General features: G+C 42.8%; 1 protein-coding gene across 8 annotated transcripts in view; it reads right to left on the bottom strand.

Moving 5' to 3' along the window:
• Window positions 1-17,101, bottom strand: part of BACH2 (BTB domain and CNC homolog 2) — a 379,241-nt gene that overhangs the window by 273,982 nt on the left and 88,158 nt on the right. For 6 of the 8 annotated variants that reach the window (XM_061131763.1, XM_061131759.1, XM_061131762.1 and 3 more), the window contains one exon: window positions 11,863-11,975. Coding sequence is in view for 4 of the 8 variants with exons in the window: in XM_061131759.1 (XP_060987742.1) it covers window positions 11,863-11,871 (9 nt within the window). In the remaining 4 variants the exon portion in view is untranslated. Of the gene's footprint in view, window positions 1-11,862; window positions 11,976-13,282; window positions 13,456-17,101 lie in introns of those variants that run through there. The other 2 variants (XM_061131760.1, XM_061131764.1) reach the window with 2 other exon arrangements.

The raw sequence follows: 17,101 nt of genomic DNA, 5'->3' as shown, positions 1-17,101 counted from the left end.
TTGCTAGAATTTTGTTAAGGATTTTTGCATCTATGTTCATCAGTGATATTGGCCTGTAGTTTTCTTTTTTTGTGGCATCTTTGTCTGGTTTTGGAATTAGGGTGATGGTGGCCTCATAGAATGAGTTTGGAAGCTTACCTTCTTCTGCAATTTTCTGGAAGAGTTTGAGTAAGATAGGTGTTAGCTCTTCTCTAAATTTTTGGTAGAATTCAGCTGTGAAGCCATCTGGTCCTGGGCTTTTGTTTGCTGGAAGATTTTTGATGACAGTTTCGATTTCCTTGCTTGTGATGGGTCTGTTAAGATCTTCTATTTCTTCCTGGTTCAGTTTTGGAAAGTTATACTTTTCTAAGAATTTGTCCATTTCTTCCAAGTTGTCCATTTTATTGGCATAGAGCTGCTGGTAGTAGTCTCTTATGATCCTTTGTATTTCAGTGTTGTCTGTTGTGATCTCTCCATTTTCATTTCTAATTTTGTTAATTTGGTTTTTCTCTCTTTGTTTCTTAATGAGTCTTGCTAATGGTTTGTCAATTTTGTTTATTTTTTCAAAAAACCAGCTTTTAGCTTTGTTGATTTTTGCTATGGTCTCTTTAGTTTCTTTTGCATTTATTTCTGCCCTGATTTTTAAGATTTCTTTCCTTCTGCTAACTCTGGGGTTCTTCATTTCTTCCTTCTCTAATTGCTTTAGGTGTAGAGTTAGGTTATTTAATTGGTTTTTTTCCTGTTTCTTGATGTAAGCCTGTAATGCTATGAACCTTCCCCTTAGCACTGCTTTTACAGTGTCCCATAGGTTTTGGGTTGTTGTGTTTTCATTTTCATTCATTTCTATACATATTTTGATTTCTTTTTTGATTTCTTCTATGATTTGTTGGTTATTCAGAAGCGTGTTATTTAGCCTCCATATGTTTGAAGTTTTAACAATTTTTTCCCTGTAATTGAGATATAATCTTACTGCACTGTGGTCAGAAAAGATGACTGGAATGATTTCAATTTTTTTGAATTTTCCAAGACCAGATTTATGGCCCAGGATGTGATCTATTCTGGAGAATGTTCCGTGTGCACTTGAGAAAAAGGTGAAGTTGATTGTTTTGGGGTGAAATGTCCTATAGATATCAATTAGGTCTAGCTGGTCCATTGTGTCATTTAAGGTTTGTGTTTCCTTGTTAATTTTCTGTTTCGTTGATCTATCCATAGTTGAGAGTGGGGTATTAAAGTCTCCCACTATTATTGTGTTACTATTAATTTCCTCTTTCATACTTGTTAGCGTTTGCCGTACATATTGTGGTGCTCCTATGTTGGGTGCATATATATTTATAATTGTTATATCTTCTTTTTTGATTGATCCTTTGATCATTATGTAGTGTCCTTCTTTGTCTCTTTTCACTTCCTTTATTTGAAAGTCTATTTTATCTGATATGAGTATTGCGACTCCTGCTTTCTTTTGGTCTCCGTTTGCATGAAATATTTTTTTCCAGCCCTTCACTTTTAGTCTGTATGTGTCTCTTGTTTTGAGGTGGGTCTCTTGTAGACAGCATATATAGGGGTCTTGTTTTTGTATCCATTCAGCCAATCTTTGTCTTTTGGTTGGGGCATTCAACCCATTTACATTTAGGGTAATTATTGATAGGTGTGGTCCCGTTGCCATTTACTTTGTTGTTTTGGGTTCACATTTATAAAACCTTTCTGCATTTCCTGTCTAGAGAAGATCCTTTAGCATTTGTTGAAGAGCTGGTTTGGTGGTGCTGAATTCTCTCAGCTTTTGCTTATCTGTAAAGCTTTTGAATTCTCCTTCATATCTGAATGAGATCCTTGCTGGATACAGTAATCTAGGTTGTAGGTTATTCTCTTTCATTACTTTCAGTACGTCCTGCCATTCCCTTCTGGCCTGGAGGGTTTCTATTGATAGATCAGCTGTTATCCTTATGGGAATCCCTTTGTGTGTTATTTGTTGTTTTTCCCTTGCTGCTTTTAATATTTGTTCTTTGTGTTTGATCTTTGTTAATTTGATTAATATGTGTCTTGGGGTGTTTCGCCTTGGGTTTATCCTGTTTGGGACTCTCTGGGTTTCTTGGATTTGGGTGGCTATTTCCTTCCCCATTTTAGGGAAGTTTTCAGCTATTATCTCCTCGAGTATTTTCTCATGGCCCTTCTTTTTGTCTTCTTCTTCTGGAACTCCTATGATTCGAATGTTGGGGCGTTTCACAGTGTCCCAGAGGTCCCTGAGGTTGTCCTCATTTCTTTTGATCCTTTTTTCTTTTTTCCTCTCTGCTTCATTTATTTCCACCATTTTATCTTCTACCTCACTTATCCTATCTTCTGCCTCCGTTATTCTACTCTTGGTTCCCTCCAAAGTGTTTTTGATCTCATTCATTGCATTATTCATTTGTAATTGACTCTTTTTTATTTCTTCTAGGTCTTTATTAAACAGTTCTTGAATCTTTTCAATCTTTGTTTCCAGGCTATTTATCTGTAACTCCATTTTGTTTTCAAGATTTTGGATCATTTTTATTATCATTATTCTAAATTCTTTTTCAGGTAGATTCCCTATCTCCTCCTCTTTTGTTTGACTTGGTGGGCATTTTTCATGTTCCTTTACCTGTTGGGTATTTCTTTGCCTTTTCATCTTGTTTAGATTGCTGTGTCTGGAGTGGGCTTTCTGTATTCTGGAGGTCTGTGGTTCCTTTTTGTTGTGGAGGATTAACCCAGTGGGTGGGGTTAGACGAATGGCTTGTCAAGATTTCCTGGTTAGGGAAGCTTGCATCAGTGTTCTGGTGCGTGGAACTTGATTTCTACTCTTTGGAGAGCAATGGAGTGCCCAGTAGTGAGTTTTGAGATGGGTCTATGTGTTAGGTGTGACCTTGGGCAGCCTGTATGTTGATGTTCAGGGCTATGTTCCTGCGTTGCTGGAGAATTTGCGTGGTCTGTCTTGCTCTGAAACTTATTGGCTCTTGTGTGGTGGTTGGTTTCAGTGTAGGTATGGAGGCTTTTGGACAGTCACTTATTACTTAAAGTTCCTTGTAGTCAGGAGTTTTCTGGTGTTCTCAGGTTTTGGGCTTAAGTCTCCTGCCTCTGGATTTCAGTTTTATTCTTCCTGTAGTCTCAGGACTTCTCCAACTATGCAGCCCTCCTTTCGAAGACAATGGGCTGCTTTTCTGGGCGCCTGATGACCTCCGCTAGCGATCAGAAGTTGTTTTGCGAAGTTTGCTCTGCGTTCAGTTATTCTTTTGATGAATTTGTAGGAGAGAAAGTGGTCTCCCCGTCCTACTCCTCCGCCATCTTGGCTCCTCCTATATTCCTGTTTTCATCCTAAAAAATGCAGACTTGCCCAGTGCAGTACAAAGGCAAGACAGTGGAGGTCTAATTTCACCATTCCCATACACCTCACATTCAGCAGAACTCAATTTACATGTCACCCTTGTGTTAACAAAGTTTCACGCAGCCTCCCAAACTCCACAAAGTAAAGTTTTAAAAATAAGGAACAAGGGCAATGTTTCCGTAAAGATGCAGAAGGTGAGGACAGATGTGCTACGAAGTCCAGGGCCCTCCTGGACCAGGGGTCAGGGACCACCTTCTTCTTAGAGTAACTACTGCCCAATACAGGACCCAAGCACAGACTAGGCTCCTATCTGAAGATATGCTTAAAAATGACTGCAGACCCTAAAGAGCCTTTGTTCAGGTCAGTTATTTCTGTCAATGTGGGGCTTCCTGGTAGCTCAGAGGGTAAAGAATCTGCCTGCAAAGCAAGAGACTCGGGTTCGATCCCGAGGTTGGGAAGATTCCCTAGAGTAGGAAATGGCAACCCACTCCAGTATTCTTGCCTGGAGGATTCCACGGACAGAGGAACCTGGTGGGCTACAGTCCATGGGGTCACAAAGAGTTGGACACGACTGAGTGACTCACACACTTTATCCTATTAAAAATTAAAATGGAGACATTCTTGGAACAGGAAAACACAAGCAAACACACCAACAGCCATCAGGGGGATGACATCATAGCAGGTCATGGAGCCTCTCAAATTGTACCGTATACTCAAGAGACAGTGGAAAGGGCAAAAAATGTCTCAGTATTATTATGAAAATAGTTTTGACTTTTCAGGTGGCCAGTAAGTGGGCACCCCAGGGTCCCCAAACCACAGCTTGAAAACCATTGGTCTACACTTGGCACTTCAGCAGTATCTTGAATAAGAGGATGTAATAGCCACTGAATCAAGGGACAGTATCTTTTCTAGAGCATTTCTCAATATACTGCTGCTAAGTCACTTCAGTCATGTCTGACTCTGTGCGAGCCCATAGATGGCAGCCCACCATGCTCCTCTGTCCACAGGATTCTCTAGGCAAGAATCCTGGAGTGGGTTGCCATTTCCTTCTCAATATACTACTGCCTCTAAAACGCTGGTACATTAAAATATTCCTTCCTGATAGTACATCAAATAGAATGACTTCCACATTCAGATATGTTTGACCAATGCTTCTCTCTAACTGCCATTAAATATTTCCACCCACTTGTACCTCAAATGCAAAACAGCTAAAAATGTATTTATTGTAAAATGCCTGCTTTTTCTGATTGTAAATCATACATATAAATATTAATTGCAAGAAAGTTGAAAATAAAAAATTTTTTTTTAAACTACAGCCATTGATATTTGCACAGTGATGGAGACTGTGCAAACCAGTCCAGTGGGACTGGTTCCCCGTGAGCACGTCCCTCCTGGAGGGTAGACGGTCACTTCTCAGGATGCCATCCTCATCTGGCCTTTCTTCACCGTGTGAAGGGGTTAGCAGAGACAGCTCTCAGGTGTCTCTTCTCACAGAAAGATATTTTCTTAAATAAGAAACATGCATATCTTATACCTGTCTTCGGGAAAAACACTGCCAGAATTCTGGGCAAAATCCTCATAGTCTTTTTTTTTTTTTTTTTTTAATGTGGACCATTTTTTTTAAGTCTTTACTGAATACTGCTTCTGTTTTATGTTTTGGTGTTTTGGCATCGAGGCGTGTGGGATCTTAGCTTGAACTCACACCCCTTGCACGGGAAGGTGAAGCCTTAACCACTGGACCACCAGGGAAGTCCACCGCAAAGTCTTCTTCATCATATATATTTTTAATATTTAGTGAAGTCTCTATCTTAAAGATAACTGCATGCCTTATTTCAAAATGCTATTTTTACTAGGAAAGAATTCATATTGCTTAAGAAAATTTAGAACATATAAGCAAAAAGAAGACAATGCCCTTAGTACTTTGCTGTTATCTGCAATCTCTTTGCTGTGGGCAGAAGGGCATCTTTTAAGAAAAAATAATGATCAAACTGTATATATTGTTATGTATTAATAACTTGCCTCCACAATTTATTGGGAACATCTTTTTATATCATTAAATATTCTTCCATCCCTCATCATTTTTATTGTCTGGATATACCATGGTTATTATTTTTTTAAAGTTACTATGATAATATATAATGAAAATCTTAGCTAAATTTTTACACACATCTATGACAATTTTCACTGAGTTCTAGACATGGAATTTCTGAGCCAAAAGGTACGTGTATTTTGGAGGCTTTGATACACATGAAGTCCCCTTGAGAAACATGTTCTTTCATTAACTGTGAATGAGAGAAAGCTGTCAGTCCTATCTGTGCCTTTGATGAGTAACTGTTATAAATCCTCCTCAATTGTATAGGCAGAAATATAATCTCATCGACTGTATAGGTAAAAAATACCACCTCATCAATTTAATTTGTCTTACTGTGATAACTTCTGGGTTTGGGTCCTTTCTTGTAAATTATTTGCTGATCACATTTCTTCCTTTATTGACTTTATCTTTCTGTTCTTTCCCATTTTTCATTAGAGGAATCACTCATCTTCCTAATGCTCCAGAGTTTTTCATAAGTCAGCTAACTGTCTGACACATGTGTTGTATATGTGTTGTGTATGTTGCCCGGCTAGTCTCCTGTGTGTTAGGATAGTTCAGAATGTCTTCTGATGGAAAAACATCTGTAGGTTTTATACAAATACATTTTCTTCCACTATCATTTCTGTCACTAGATATTAATAAGGCCCTCCTTATTCCAAGATGATTTAAGCTGTATTTGTATTTTTTTCTGTGTCACTGGTTTCTGAAGGGTGTGACGTTTCTCCAAAGTCTGCCAGGACGGGAATTTGGCCATTTGCCTTCAGAAAAACAACAGTGGAGACTCATAAAATAAAGACTGGTCGCTGGGTAACATCACCCAGCGTGTCCTAGAGCGGGGAGCAGAGAGCTCTTACACGTTTACTGTTGACCAAGCCCTTATCCGGCGTCCAGCAGCTCTGTTACCTTGCCCTTCAGGTGGAAGAAGTTTCAAATGGAGAAAGTTTGAACATTAGGCGCATGCTTATTAAACTCTGGAGTGAGACAACTCCTCACGTTGGCCAGAACGGAGGCTTTGGACAGTCAAGACCTTTGTTTTGTTCCCTGGTAAACAGCAAGCATGGTCACGGTATGCAGCACGTACGTGATAAATGTGCTAAAGGATGAAGGACCTGATGCTCTTATGTGTTGCCAGGTGCCTCATGGGACGACCCAAGGGTGTGAGTCCTGGACTTCACTACTTCATATAAAGGAGTGGCAAAGTGAGAAAAACTCTAGAGGAAGGCAGAAATGAAATTTCCAGTGTTACTTTTCTATCAACTGCAGAGATACCGATTTGCGGGTAAGGGAGAAGCTGCCCCAAACTTGGCACGGTAGGATACGGTGCTGAAGACTGGAAAATATTCAGAGAAAAAGTTATGTCGGGCAGAGTAAGCAAAATAGTGGCATGCACCCAACAAGAGAGATACCACCTTCCTCCATTTGATGCCATGGCGCATGTCTAAGGCAGTAACAGTCAGATTTAGCCTTATCTGAACATGACAAGGAAGAAACAGTTCTAAGAAGATTCATTTTCACTGTGGGGGTAGAGTGAGGAGCATTCTGGGCAATAATGGAAAAATCAATTATTTTTCAATCAGATGGGGTGTCCTCATAAATTCAAGGCAGAGAACATCATGTGATGTGCCTTCCTGAGAATGATAACCATGAGAGAAGGAGTTTAGAATCATAATTCCAAGGTTGCTTCTAGGAAGAGAGCTCTTTCAAGAGCTCTGACAAGAACTTTGTTCCTTAAGTGTGGTTCTGTGTTACATAGTGGCATGTCCTAAATGCACACCACCTTGCCCAGTTTACGTCCACAAAATCCCATTCTGTCCAACCTCTCATTTGGCTATGATTTCCTAAGTTACAGGCTAAAATCCTCTCTTGACAGCAGGACAACACATACAAATAACACATATAAACACAAAACATAGATAAAAAATATAAACACAAAACAATAATCCTTCTGGTGAGCAAAATTTATAATAGTAAAATATAATATATATTTATATATATTAACAAGAGGATAACCAAGAAAGTAGAAAGGGTAAAGATGCTGGACAAATTTAAAGTGAAATCCCAATTATAAAGTTTTTGATCAACACAAAAGATTAGAAAGTCAGCTCTTGCAAAAAGCTCCAAGGAGAATATGAAAGTTGGAAACACAGTCTGCAAGTCTGCCTAAGCCCAGGGAGTATGAGCACCCTGGGGAAATTTGTACATACACAGTTTCCTTAAATGTAAGGCTAGAGCGCAAAGCCCAGAAATGTACAACCATTAAAGTGTGTTTACAATACTGAAAAGGTGAAGAGACGTGAGGGCATCCACCCTGTATAAAGCTTACGAGCTGGGTATCAACCTGACACATCCCATGTACAGCAGCTCCGGAAATGGCCCTAAGCTCACAGTGAGACTGTGGTGGCTGGGAATGCCCTCTGTTTTCTGCCGGCACTGAGGTACTTACCAGCCTGCTGGCTACCAGAGGGCCAGAAGCGCACCCCTTCCAGGCAGGTGCATTCCAGACCCCGGCACACAGAGAAGGTTCCAGAATGTGAGGAATGAAGACCCTATCTGGCTGCCAGTGGTTCACTATCGGATTATCCCCGTTAAATTAATTAGACAAACTGCCAATTTTTGATGCCTTGCAGCCATGCCTATGTTTTCTAGAGGGTTCTGTCTCCAACTGGCCCAAAAGGGAGCTGTCAGTGCCTAATGGTGATCAGAATTGCTGCGGTGTTTCAGAGGAGCAGCCCTGGACCCGAGGATGTCCCAGCCCCGCTCTATCCAGACATGTTCCTAGTTAAAGTGTCACAAAGCAAGCTGGGGTTTGGGAAGGGAGGAGTGTGATTACGTGGTGTATGTCCAAGGAAGCGGAAAACATACAACTCAGATGTCTCCAACTTTCTAGGAACATTTCTACTTAGAAAATCAGTCACACCCTCAAAAATGTTTCCAATGTTCTAACAAATATCCTAACTGATGAGGTGACTGTCTAGTTTTACTTGCGCCAAGGTCTGTTTCCTTCCCAGGGGGTGACCTATTTTTTTTGTCTTATGCCAAGAAAACTATAAGAAAATGCTGACCGATGAAGGTTACACATCATGCTTAATCACCACTTTGACTTAAAATAACATAAAATAAAACATTCACTGGGTCATTCAGGCAAGAACATAACCTCTCAAGCCACCGACACACCTACCGGGACTTCTGAAGTTTCTGAGTCTGGTTCCGGCTGTGTGTCAAGAGCCAAACCATGACATCATGTCTTGCGTTGCCCTGGAGAAACTCAGGGCAGGGCTGTCACAGCAGACTGTGCTTGCCAATCTGAGATTTCCCAAGAGTTGTCTTAGCTTTTCACTACATCAAACTGTCAATGATAGAAGCCAAGGTCTGCAATGACCACCAGGATGAATTGCCTTCCCTCCCCCACTTCCAATCTTGACCTTGGGGAAGAACATCTTCCAGGACTCCAAAGCTCACTCTTCAAAGACTGTCGGGGGGCATTATGTGAAACAAGTCAGAGAAAGACAAATACTGTATGATTTCACTTATATGTGGAATCTAAAAAAATACAACAAACTAACAAATATAACAGAAAAGAAACAGACTCATAAGTAGAGAACTAATAAATTAGTGGCTACCAGTGGGAGAAGGAAGGGGGAGGGGCAGAACAGGGGTGGGGCAGTAGGAGATGTGAACTATTAGGTATAAGATAAGCTACAAGGATAGACCGCACAACACGGGGAACATAGCCAGTACTTTATAACAACTATAAATGGAGCATAGCCTCTAAAGGTTTTGAGTCACTACATTGTACACCTGTCACTTGTATAACATTGTCCAGCAACTACTGCGGTTGTTCAGTTGCTCAGTCAAGTCTGACCCTGTGACCCCATGAACTGCAGCACTCCAGGCTTTCCTGTCCTTCACTGTCTCTCTGAGTTTTCTCACTCATGGCCATTGAGTCAGTGATGCCATCCAACTATCCCAGCAACTATACTTCAATTTAAAAAAATATGGATTAAAAAAAAAAGGTTTAAGTATTGAAGCCAAATGGGGGAGAGGTCAGCAAAGTTTTCTTTCTCTTTGGCTTGGCTCAGTCAAATGAAAATCTCTCAAAAAACAATGTGTTGGGACTTCCCTGACGGTCCAGTGGTTAAGACTGTGCTTCCAGGGAAGGGGGCGGGGGTTCGATCCCTGGTCAGGGAATTAAGATTCCACATGCTTCACAGCATGGCCAAAAAACCCCCAAAACAATGGCTTACTTTTTTCTGGTCTCTTCTGACAGGGTAAAGCAACCATGCCCATAAAAAGGCCAAACAATGGCCATGAGAAAAATTGCCTCTGGAAAAGGGACCTTAGCAAAAGAATCTCAACAAGTTACATGGGCTTTCTAAAGTCTTCAGTTCAGTTCAGTTCAGTCGCTCAGTCATATCCGACTCTTTGCGACCCCATGAATCGCAGCACGCCAGGCTCCCTGTCCATCACCAACTCCCGGAGTTTACTCAAACTCATGCCCATCGAGCTGGTGATGCCATCCAGCCATCTCATCCTCTGTCGTCCCCTTCTCCTCCTGCCCCCAATCCCTTCCAGCATCAGGGACTTTTCCAATGAGTCAACTCTTCGCATGAGGTGGCCAAAGTATTGGAGTTTCAGCTTCAGCATTCTAAAGTCTAGGAGTCCCATAATAGGTTTTTAAAACCAAATCACCTAAAATCACTGTCCAACTCCCATGGTTACCTCTTGCTGCAGTCTCTGAAATTGTCTCTCCCCTGTTTTAAATCCTTCAGGGGCTCTCAGAATGCAACCCTTCCGTCCTTCTCTGGTCTCCTATCTGCCATCTTCCACCAGAGCAGGTGTTCTCAAGCAGGCCTTTTTGGTTCCCTAAAGGGACACCGGCCAATGTGTAGGGACATTTTTCATTGTCACACTGAAGTGGAGGAAGATGAATGCTACTAAACACCTCCAACACCAAAGACAGCCTCTCACGACAAAGGACTTCCTGATCCAAACATCAAGAGTGTCAAGGCTGAGAAATCCTGCTACAGCCACACAAACTCTGTTGTTCTCTACACATGGCAGACTTGCTCACAAGCTTCTGCACCTCTACACAGGCGGGTTCTTTTACCTGGAATGCCCTGCCATGCTTCTGTGCCCAAGAAATGACCGTGTAGCATACAGAACCCAACTCGAGACGTCACTTCCTCTATACGCTCCTTTCCAGATTCCCCAAAGAGAGATGCTTCTTCTGTGCTTCCCCAGCTGCTAGTACCCACCTCATACCGATCACAGCGGCCCTAAATTGTCTGTCACCTGCTGAAGGCAGGACCTCAGCCCCACTCATCATTTTTCCCCAGAGTGCCCCTCTGGTAGTCAATCGCTGCGTGCTGAGTAATCAGTCAAGGAATAAATGCAAGTGCTGCCAGGCCGTGCTAAGTCGCTCAGTCATGTCTGACTCTGTGCAACCCCGTGGACTGTAGCCTGCCAGGCTCCTCTGTCCGTAGGATTCTCCAGGCAAGAATACTGGAGTGGGATACCACGCCCTCCTCCTGGGGGTCTTCCCAACCCAGGGACCGAACTCGTGTCTCTTAAGTCTCCCGCAGTGGCAGGTGGGCTCTTCACCACCGGCGCCACCTGCACCTAAGGCTCGCTGGCAACATTATCTGAGGGACCACAGTGTCCCCAACACCCAAGACAACGACAGCAAAAACTGATCGAATGCTTATCATGTCGGAGAAGGCAACGGCACCCCACTCCAGCACACTCGCCTGGAAAATCCCGTGGACGGAGGAGCCTGGTGGGCTGCAGTCCATGGGGTCGCGAAGAGTCGGACTCAACTGAGCGACTTCACTTTCCCTTTTCACTTTCCTGCACTGGAGAAGGAAATGGCAACCCACTCCAGTGTCCTTGCCTGGAGAATCCCAGGGATGGGGGAGCCTGGTGGGCTGCCGTCTGTGGGGTCACACAGAGTCAGACATGACTGAAGCGACTTAGCAGCAGCAGCAGCAGCAGCTTATAATGTAGACACAGCTGTATTAAACACTGGACACATATCAACTCATTTCATCCTTTAAACAACCCTGCGAGTTACATACCATCATCATCAGCATTTTACAGATGGGTAAACCGAGGCACAGAGCCATCAAGCCACTTTCCCAAGCTCCTCAAAGCTGGCTGATATTTAAACCCAGGGAGCTTGGCCCTAGAGCCTCTGTCTTCCAACATCCATGCCAAGACAATTATACTAACAACCGATAGTCTGGCTGCTCAGAGGCCTCCAACAAACACAGTTCACACCTCTAGAAGGCTACATCACCAGCAGCCTGTGACCCTGCCTGTCGACACTGCTTGCCAACCTCCATAATGCTTCTGGCAGGAGACACAACCTGCTCACACCACAGAAAGACATCACGTAGCCAGGGAAATTCATGGTACCATAAAGAAGACACAAAGGATGAGTCTGCAAAGTGCCTCTTACCTTGTTCATGCTGTAGGGACTGCAGCAAGGAATCAGACATGTCACAGCGCAAGGCAGCTCTTAAAGATTCTCCCTGCTCCTGCTGACCTCACTTCCTGAAGCAGACAGCTGCACTGCAATCACAAACAAAGAAAAGATCTTTCAGAGCAGTCCTGTGTCTAGGGGAACTTTTTGCCACGATGGCAAGGCTCCATGCCTATTCAATATGGTAGCCACGAGCCATACATTGCTGCCAAGTACTTGAATGGTGGCCGGTGCAACTGAGGGCTGAATTTTAAATTCTGTGTAATTTTAATTAAAGCTCAATGTAAATAGCCATGTGTGGTCAGTGGTTACCATAATGGATGGTGCAGGTCTAGAGAGTCTAATCAAGAGTCTTGAGGCCGCAGTCACCAGGCTCACCAGGGTCCAAGGAAGAGTTGGATATCATATGCCCTGCGTGACTGTGGATGCACGGAGCGAAGAAGACTCATTCATCCTACAACTGTGTTCTGAGTGCTTACTGTGCCCTGAGTACTGAGCATACAGTGGCCAGGAAGCCAGAGAGGGCGGTTATATAAGGGCTTCGCGTGCAGCCTTCAGTCTCCTTGGGAAGCGACAGGCTCTAACATACAAGCAGCGAACGTGCCAAATCTCAGTACCGTCCAAGCAGCCCACAAGGAGTAAAGGAACAGACTAGCTGAGACGTCCCTGGTGGCCCAGTGGTTAACGTTCTGCACGTTCACTGAAGGGGGCATGGGTTCGATCCCTGGCCAGGGAACTAAGACCTCACATGCTGCATGATGTGGTAAAAAAGAAAACAAACAAACAAACAAACCAACCAAGAAACAGACCAGCATTTGCTGGAGCCTGACTGTCCCACTGTCAGGACTTCATAGCTAGAGCCTCCCATGGAGCTTTTTCAGAGGCAGTGTACCAGAGGACGTCTGTTTTCCATGGCCTAAATGAAGCAGATGGCCCAACATCCCCTCAGATGGGAAACAGGGTCCATGTTTTTATCCACATTGTTGGTTCTTTAGGTAGGTTTTTTGATTCATTTGAATTATATTTTAAAACACAATGGTCCTTGTTCAGTTCCAGGATTCGTAATTAGTCAAATATTAAGGCAAAATAAATAAAGAAAATATATTCAACCACTTAATTGGATTGGTAGCCTTTTCCTTTGAAAGATGTTTCTGGGAAGATTTGAAAAGAGAACAAAACATTGTAAGGTGCTTTATAATCACCTTATTTCTATATGTTTTCAGGTTGCAGCTAGGAAGGATTTATGTATCTGAATCTTTCCATAAAGCTTGGAATTCGAGGTTCAAGCAGAACTGCGGTGTCTTAAAAATATATCATTTTTAATTATAACAACAGTGTAGAAAACATTCAAGAGGAGAAGGGAGAAGTACGCAGAATCCCACTGGCCCAGCATCACCTTTAGTTTTTAGCAGCCAGCCTTCGTTATTGGAGGACAACATGAGGCATGTTTGCTGACTGAGTCGAAGGCACTTAAGTCCAAGGTTGTATTCTCCATTTTAACATCTTTCGCTAAGAAAGAAGTGATTTTGCAATACACGTTTTCAAAAGATAAACCCTCCACGCACATTATCATCCTGCAAACACAATATTATTATAAATCAGAAGACAGGGAGAGGAGACTGCCGATCACTCCTCGGCTATTTGAGACACATAAATTCCAAAGAAAATATTACATTCAGTCATAGCAATAACATATTTTAACAATGATGTACAACACGAGAGACCCGGGAATTCTGCCTCTGTAGCCTAAATACATCCAAAAGCACCCTCAGCTGTACACGAGACCTGGGTAATCACTGCTTCAAAGCCAAGAAAATTCAATATCTAATTCTAACCGAGCTTAAAAGTGACTGAAAGAAAATTCTGCATGTAATTTATCTCTCTGAATTTCTAGAAGCAGATGTTAATGAATTTCGGGGTTTTAAAGAGAAATCTAGACATGTTATTTCCTTTTTGACATATGTACTTGATCCGTTTAAAAACTATGGCCCAACAATTAACTGGGAAGTTTGTTCAAAAACCTGGCAGAGATGCCTGATGTCACAATTCCATTCAAAGGGACACACTGGTATCAACACAGGAAAGGTGGGCACAAGAAGATAATAACAAACAGACAAGGATTCTTGAGCATAATTTCCCCAAGGAAGCCCCACCCAGTTCCAATCATCCCACCATCCCCATGCCCTGAGAACTTGCTTACATAGCTTGCAGTAAACTAATTTTGGATCCTCTCCTGTCCATCACCCCTGCCAAGTGTTCTTGTATCGTTTTCATGTATGTCGGTTCTACAGCAAAGTCAGAATAAAAACTCTCCAAGGGAAATATTAATCACCTAGAAAATTCTTAATAAATATTATGAACAGATTTTTTTTTCTTTGCTCTCACTCATAGGGCTGAGAGTGATGTCATGACTCTTAATGGAGGGCCTTAAAAACAATGTTGATAAACGTTGCAAGTGGCCTTCAGGATTTTTTTTAGAAGAAGAAAATCTTTCCATGTCCAGGATCAGAAATCTTTTTTTAAAAAGTACTGTTAAGAACACCTTATACAATGCTCAAAACTGTACAATGCATGTTTATATTCTTCAGTACTGGGATCAATCTGGGTGGTAGTTTTCCTAATTAGGAAATTGGATGCAGAGAGGAAAAAGAATTTTTCTTAGTCATGCTGTAGTAGGCAGTAGACCCTGTGCTGGAAGTGACTTCATTTAAAGACACTATAGAATTAAAATAAGCTCAAAGACCACAAATAAAAGAACTTCCCCCAATAAAACATACATACACACTGAAAGATCACAATTAACACAAATAACCTCAGCAAACGAATGACAGAGTCAGAAATTGGATCAGTTTGCTTCTGGACAGCATCGGAAAAGACTAGCCTTAGTCTATCAAGTTATTTCAATCTCCTTTGAAATACAGAGAACCTTGTTGTTTTATAGCCAATTCAATTTATGAAGAAGCTTAGAAAAATCCACAGCTTAAAAAATAAGACTGACTCAAGTATAAAGCATTCAGGGAAAAGATATCAGAGTTACCATAGTAGAATTAAGGGAGCTTTTCTTTTTTTATTCTATTTTTCAATGTTTCTTTTTAATTGTTCAAGAAGCTGATGCCTTTTAAGGGCAGCGGAAGAAACGCCATCCCAGTGTGTGACTTCCACTCAGTCATTCCTAACAGGATTGGTTCAAGCAGCAAAACAAAGCCCATGGTCAACCTCAGGCGTTTAAAAGCTTAGTTGAGCTGCAATTCATCTTTCCAGGCGGGTTAACAAGTGTGGGTGAGCAGGAAGGTAGAGACAGGGCACATGTAAGAAGACGAGAGCAAAGAGAATGAGAAGAGAAGGTGAAGGCTACAGAAAAGGAGAAAAAGCAAAGGGCAGGTGAGCAAAAGAGCCTTGGGGACAGGTTCAGCGATATGGCCGAGCCCCTCACCAGCCAGTCCTGAGGCTCCTGGAGACAGCACCACATCCTAGGGCTTCTCCGGGAGGACACTCTCAGGCTCGGGTGTCAGCAAGTGGGAGTCGGAGTGAAGACCGGGCCTACCTGTTTCACCACTATTTATTTACCATCCATCTCCACCTACCACAGAGAAAAGTATGCTAAAGTGGATCACTGATAATGGCGCGGAGAGGCCCAGTGAGGATGGAAGCCAACTTCATTCTCTCCTCCCTACTCTAAAGAGAAGCTCAACCATGTCAAATGGCTGTGTGTGGGCGCTGCACCATTTCTTAGCCCTTGAAAATGCAGCAAATACTTATTACCAATAATCAATGATTCTGGTGGCTCAGACAGTAAAGAATTTGCCTGCAAGGTTGGGAGATCCAGGTTTGGTCCCTGGGTCAGGAAGATCCCTTGGAGAAGGGAAAGGTTACCCACTCCAGTATTCTTGCCTGGAAAATTCCACAGACAGAGGAGCCTGGTAGGCTACGGTCCGTGGGGTCACAGAGTCGGACACAACTGAGTGACTTAACACCTTCAGTGACATTAAATACCAATAAGAAATCAATGGAATATGATGAGCTGGGTTTTTCTCCCCACTCCAACTCCTCAATCTCTACCAAGATGTTCATTTTAGAAGTCTTTTCTGATATTACTCAAAGCTGGGGAGTTTTGGCACTCCCTACAGGAAACACGCCAAGAGGAGCCAGTGGTTTATGCCTCACTTTGTCCAAGTCCCCACTGGCTTTTACATATAACACAGCCTGAGGTCAGCCTGTGAATCAGGCCTCCAGTCCCTCCCCTGCCACCACTGAATCCAGGAGCCTGAGCAAAGGGCCAGAGCAGGAGGACCCGAGAGCATGTGGAAAAGGAACAAGGGGATAAAAAGACGAATGGGTGCTTGGAGAGAAAGGCAGAGCAGGCAAGGTGGTCAGAGTCTAGGAGAAATTCTCTAAATCTAGGACTTAGGAGCATCAGAAATGACGTTAACAGATGAGAGAAATATCCCTAATATCCTCCACCATAGTGGAGTCAATTTCATGGGTTGGGGTAATTAACACACCTCTGAAACAAAGTCTTGACAACCTTCAAGAGGAATCCTTGTGCAAGACTGGAAAATGTAAAACCATTTTATTACAGACAGTCCAAACACTCCCTTCCACAATAAGGGTTGTTGGTGCTGGGATTAAAAGATCCAAAGGTGAAACAGCAAACAGACCCGTCCTCTATCCTAAATGCACATACACTCTCCAAGTGGCTGTCTCCGTCCATTCCTCCTGAAAAGACAGAGCAACGTTTCCTGAGAAATATCTTGAAGGTCCTTCTCCAGCCTCACGGTTACATCAGACACGTAGCTCTGACTCTGCAAGACTTCTGTTTTTGCCATCCCCAGCTTCAGGCAGCAAACACGCCATAATCTGATTCTGCCCCAAGAGACAGGACGGTGCTGGCCACCCTGCCTTGCTCCCCTGTGCCCTGTCCTCATGGCATGCCATGGAAAACACAGCACCCAGGTCATCAGGCCACCAAGCATCATCAGGAGCCTTCTTATCCAAGGGCGGGCTAGGCAATCTGAAAATTAATATTCTGAAATACTAACTGGCATATGAGCTATACAGTTTAACAGGAAACCGATAAGGAAGAAGAAGTGAAAGGAATATAAAGGAGAGAGATGCTGCTGGTAACACAAAAAAAAAACTGCCCTGAGAGCCAGATGAGGAGTAGCAGCATGCCAGCGGACAGCGCCAAGGGGCAGAGTGTCTGCTTCTTTCAGAT

The sequence above is a fragment of the Dama dama genome, chromosome 28 (genome assembly GCF_033118175.1).
Source record: "Dama dama isolate Ldn47 chromosome 28, ASM3311817v1, whole genome shotgun sequence".
NCBI classification, from domain to species: domain Eukaryota; kingdom Metazoa; phylum Chordata; class Mammalia; order Artiodactyla; family Cervidae; genus Dama; species Dama dama.
Note: the sequence above shows the minus strand (reverse complement) of the source record. Positions and strands in the feature narration are given on the sequence as shown.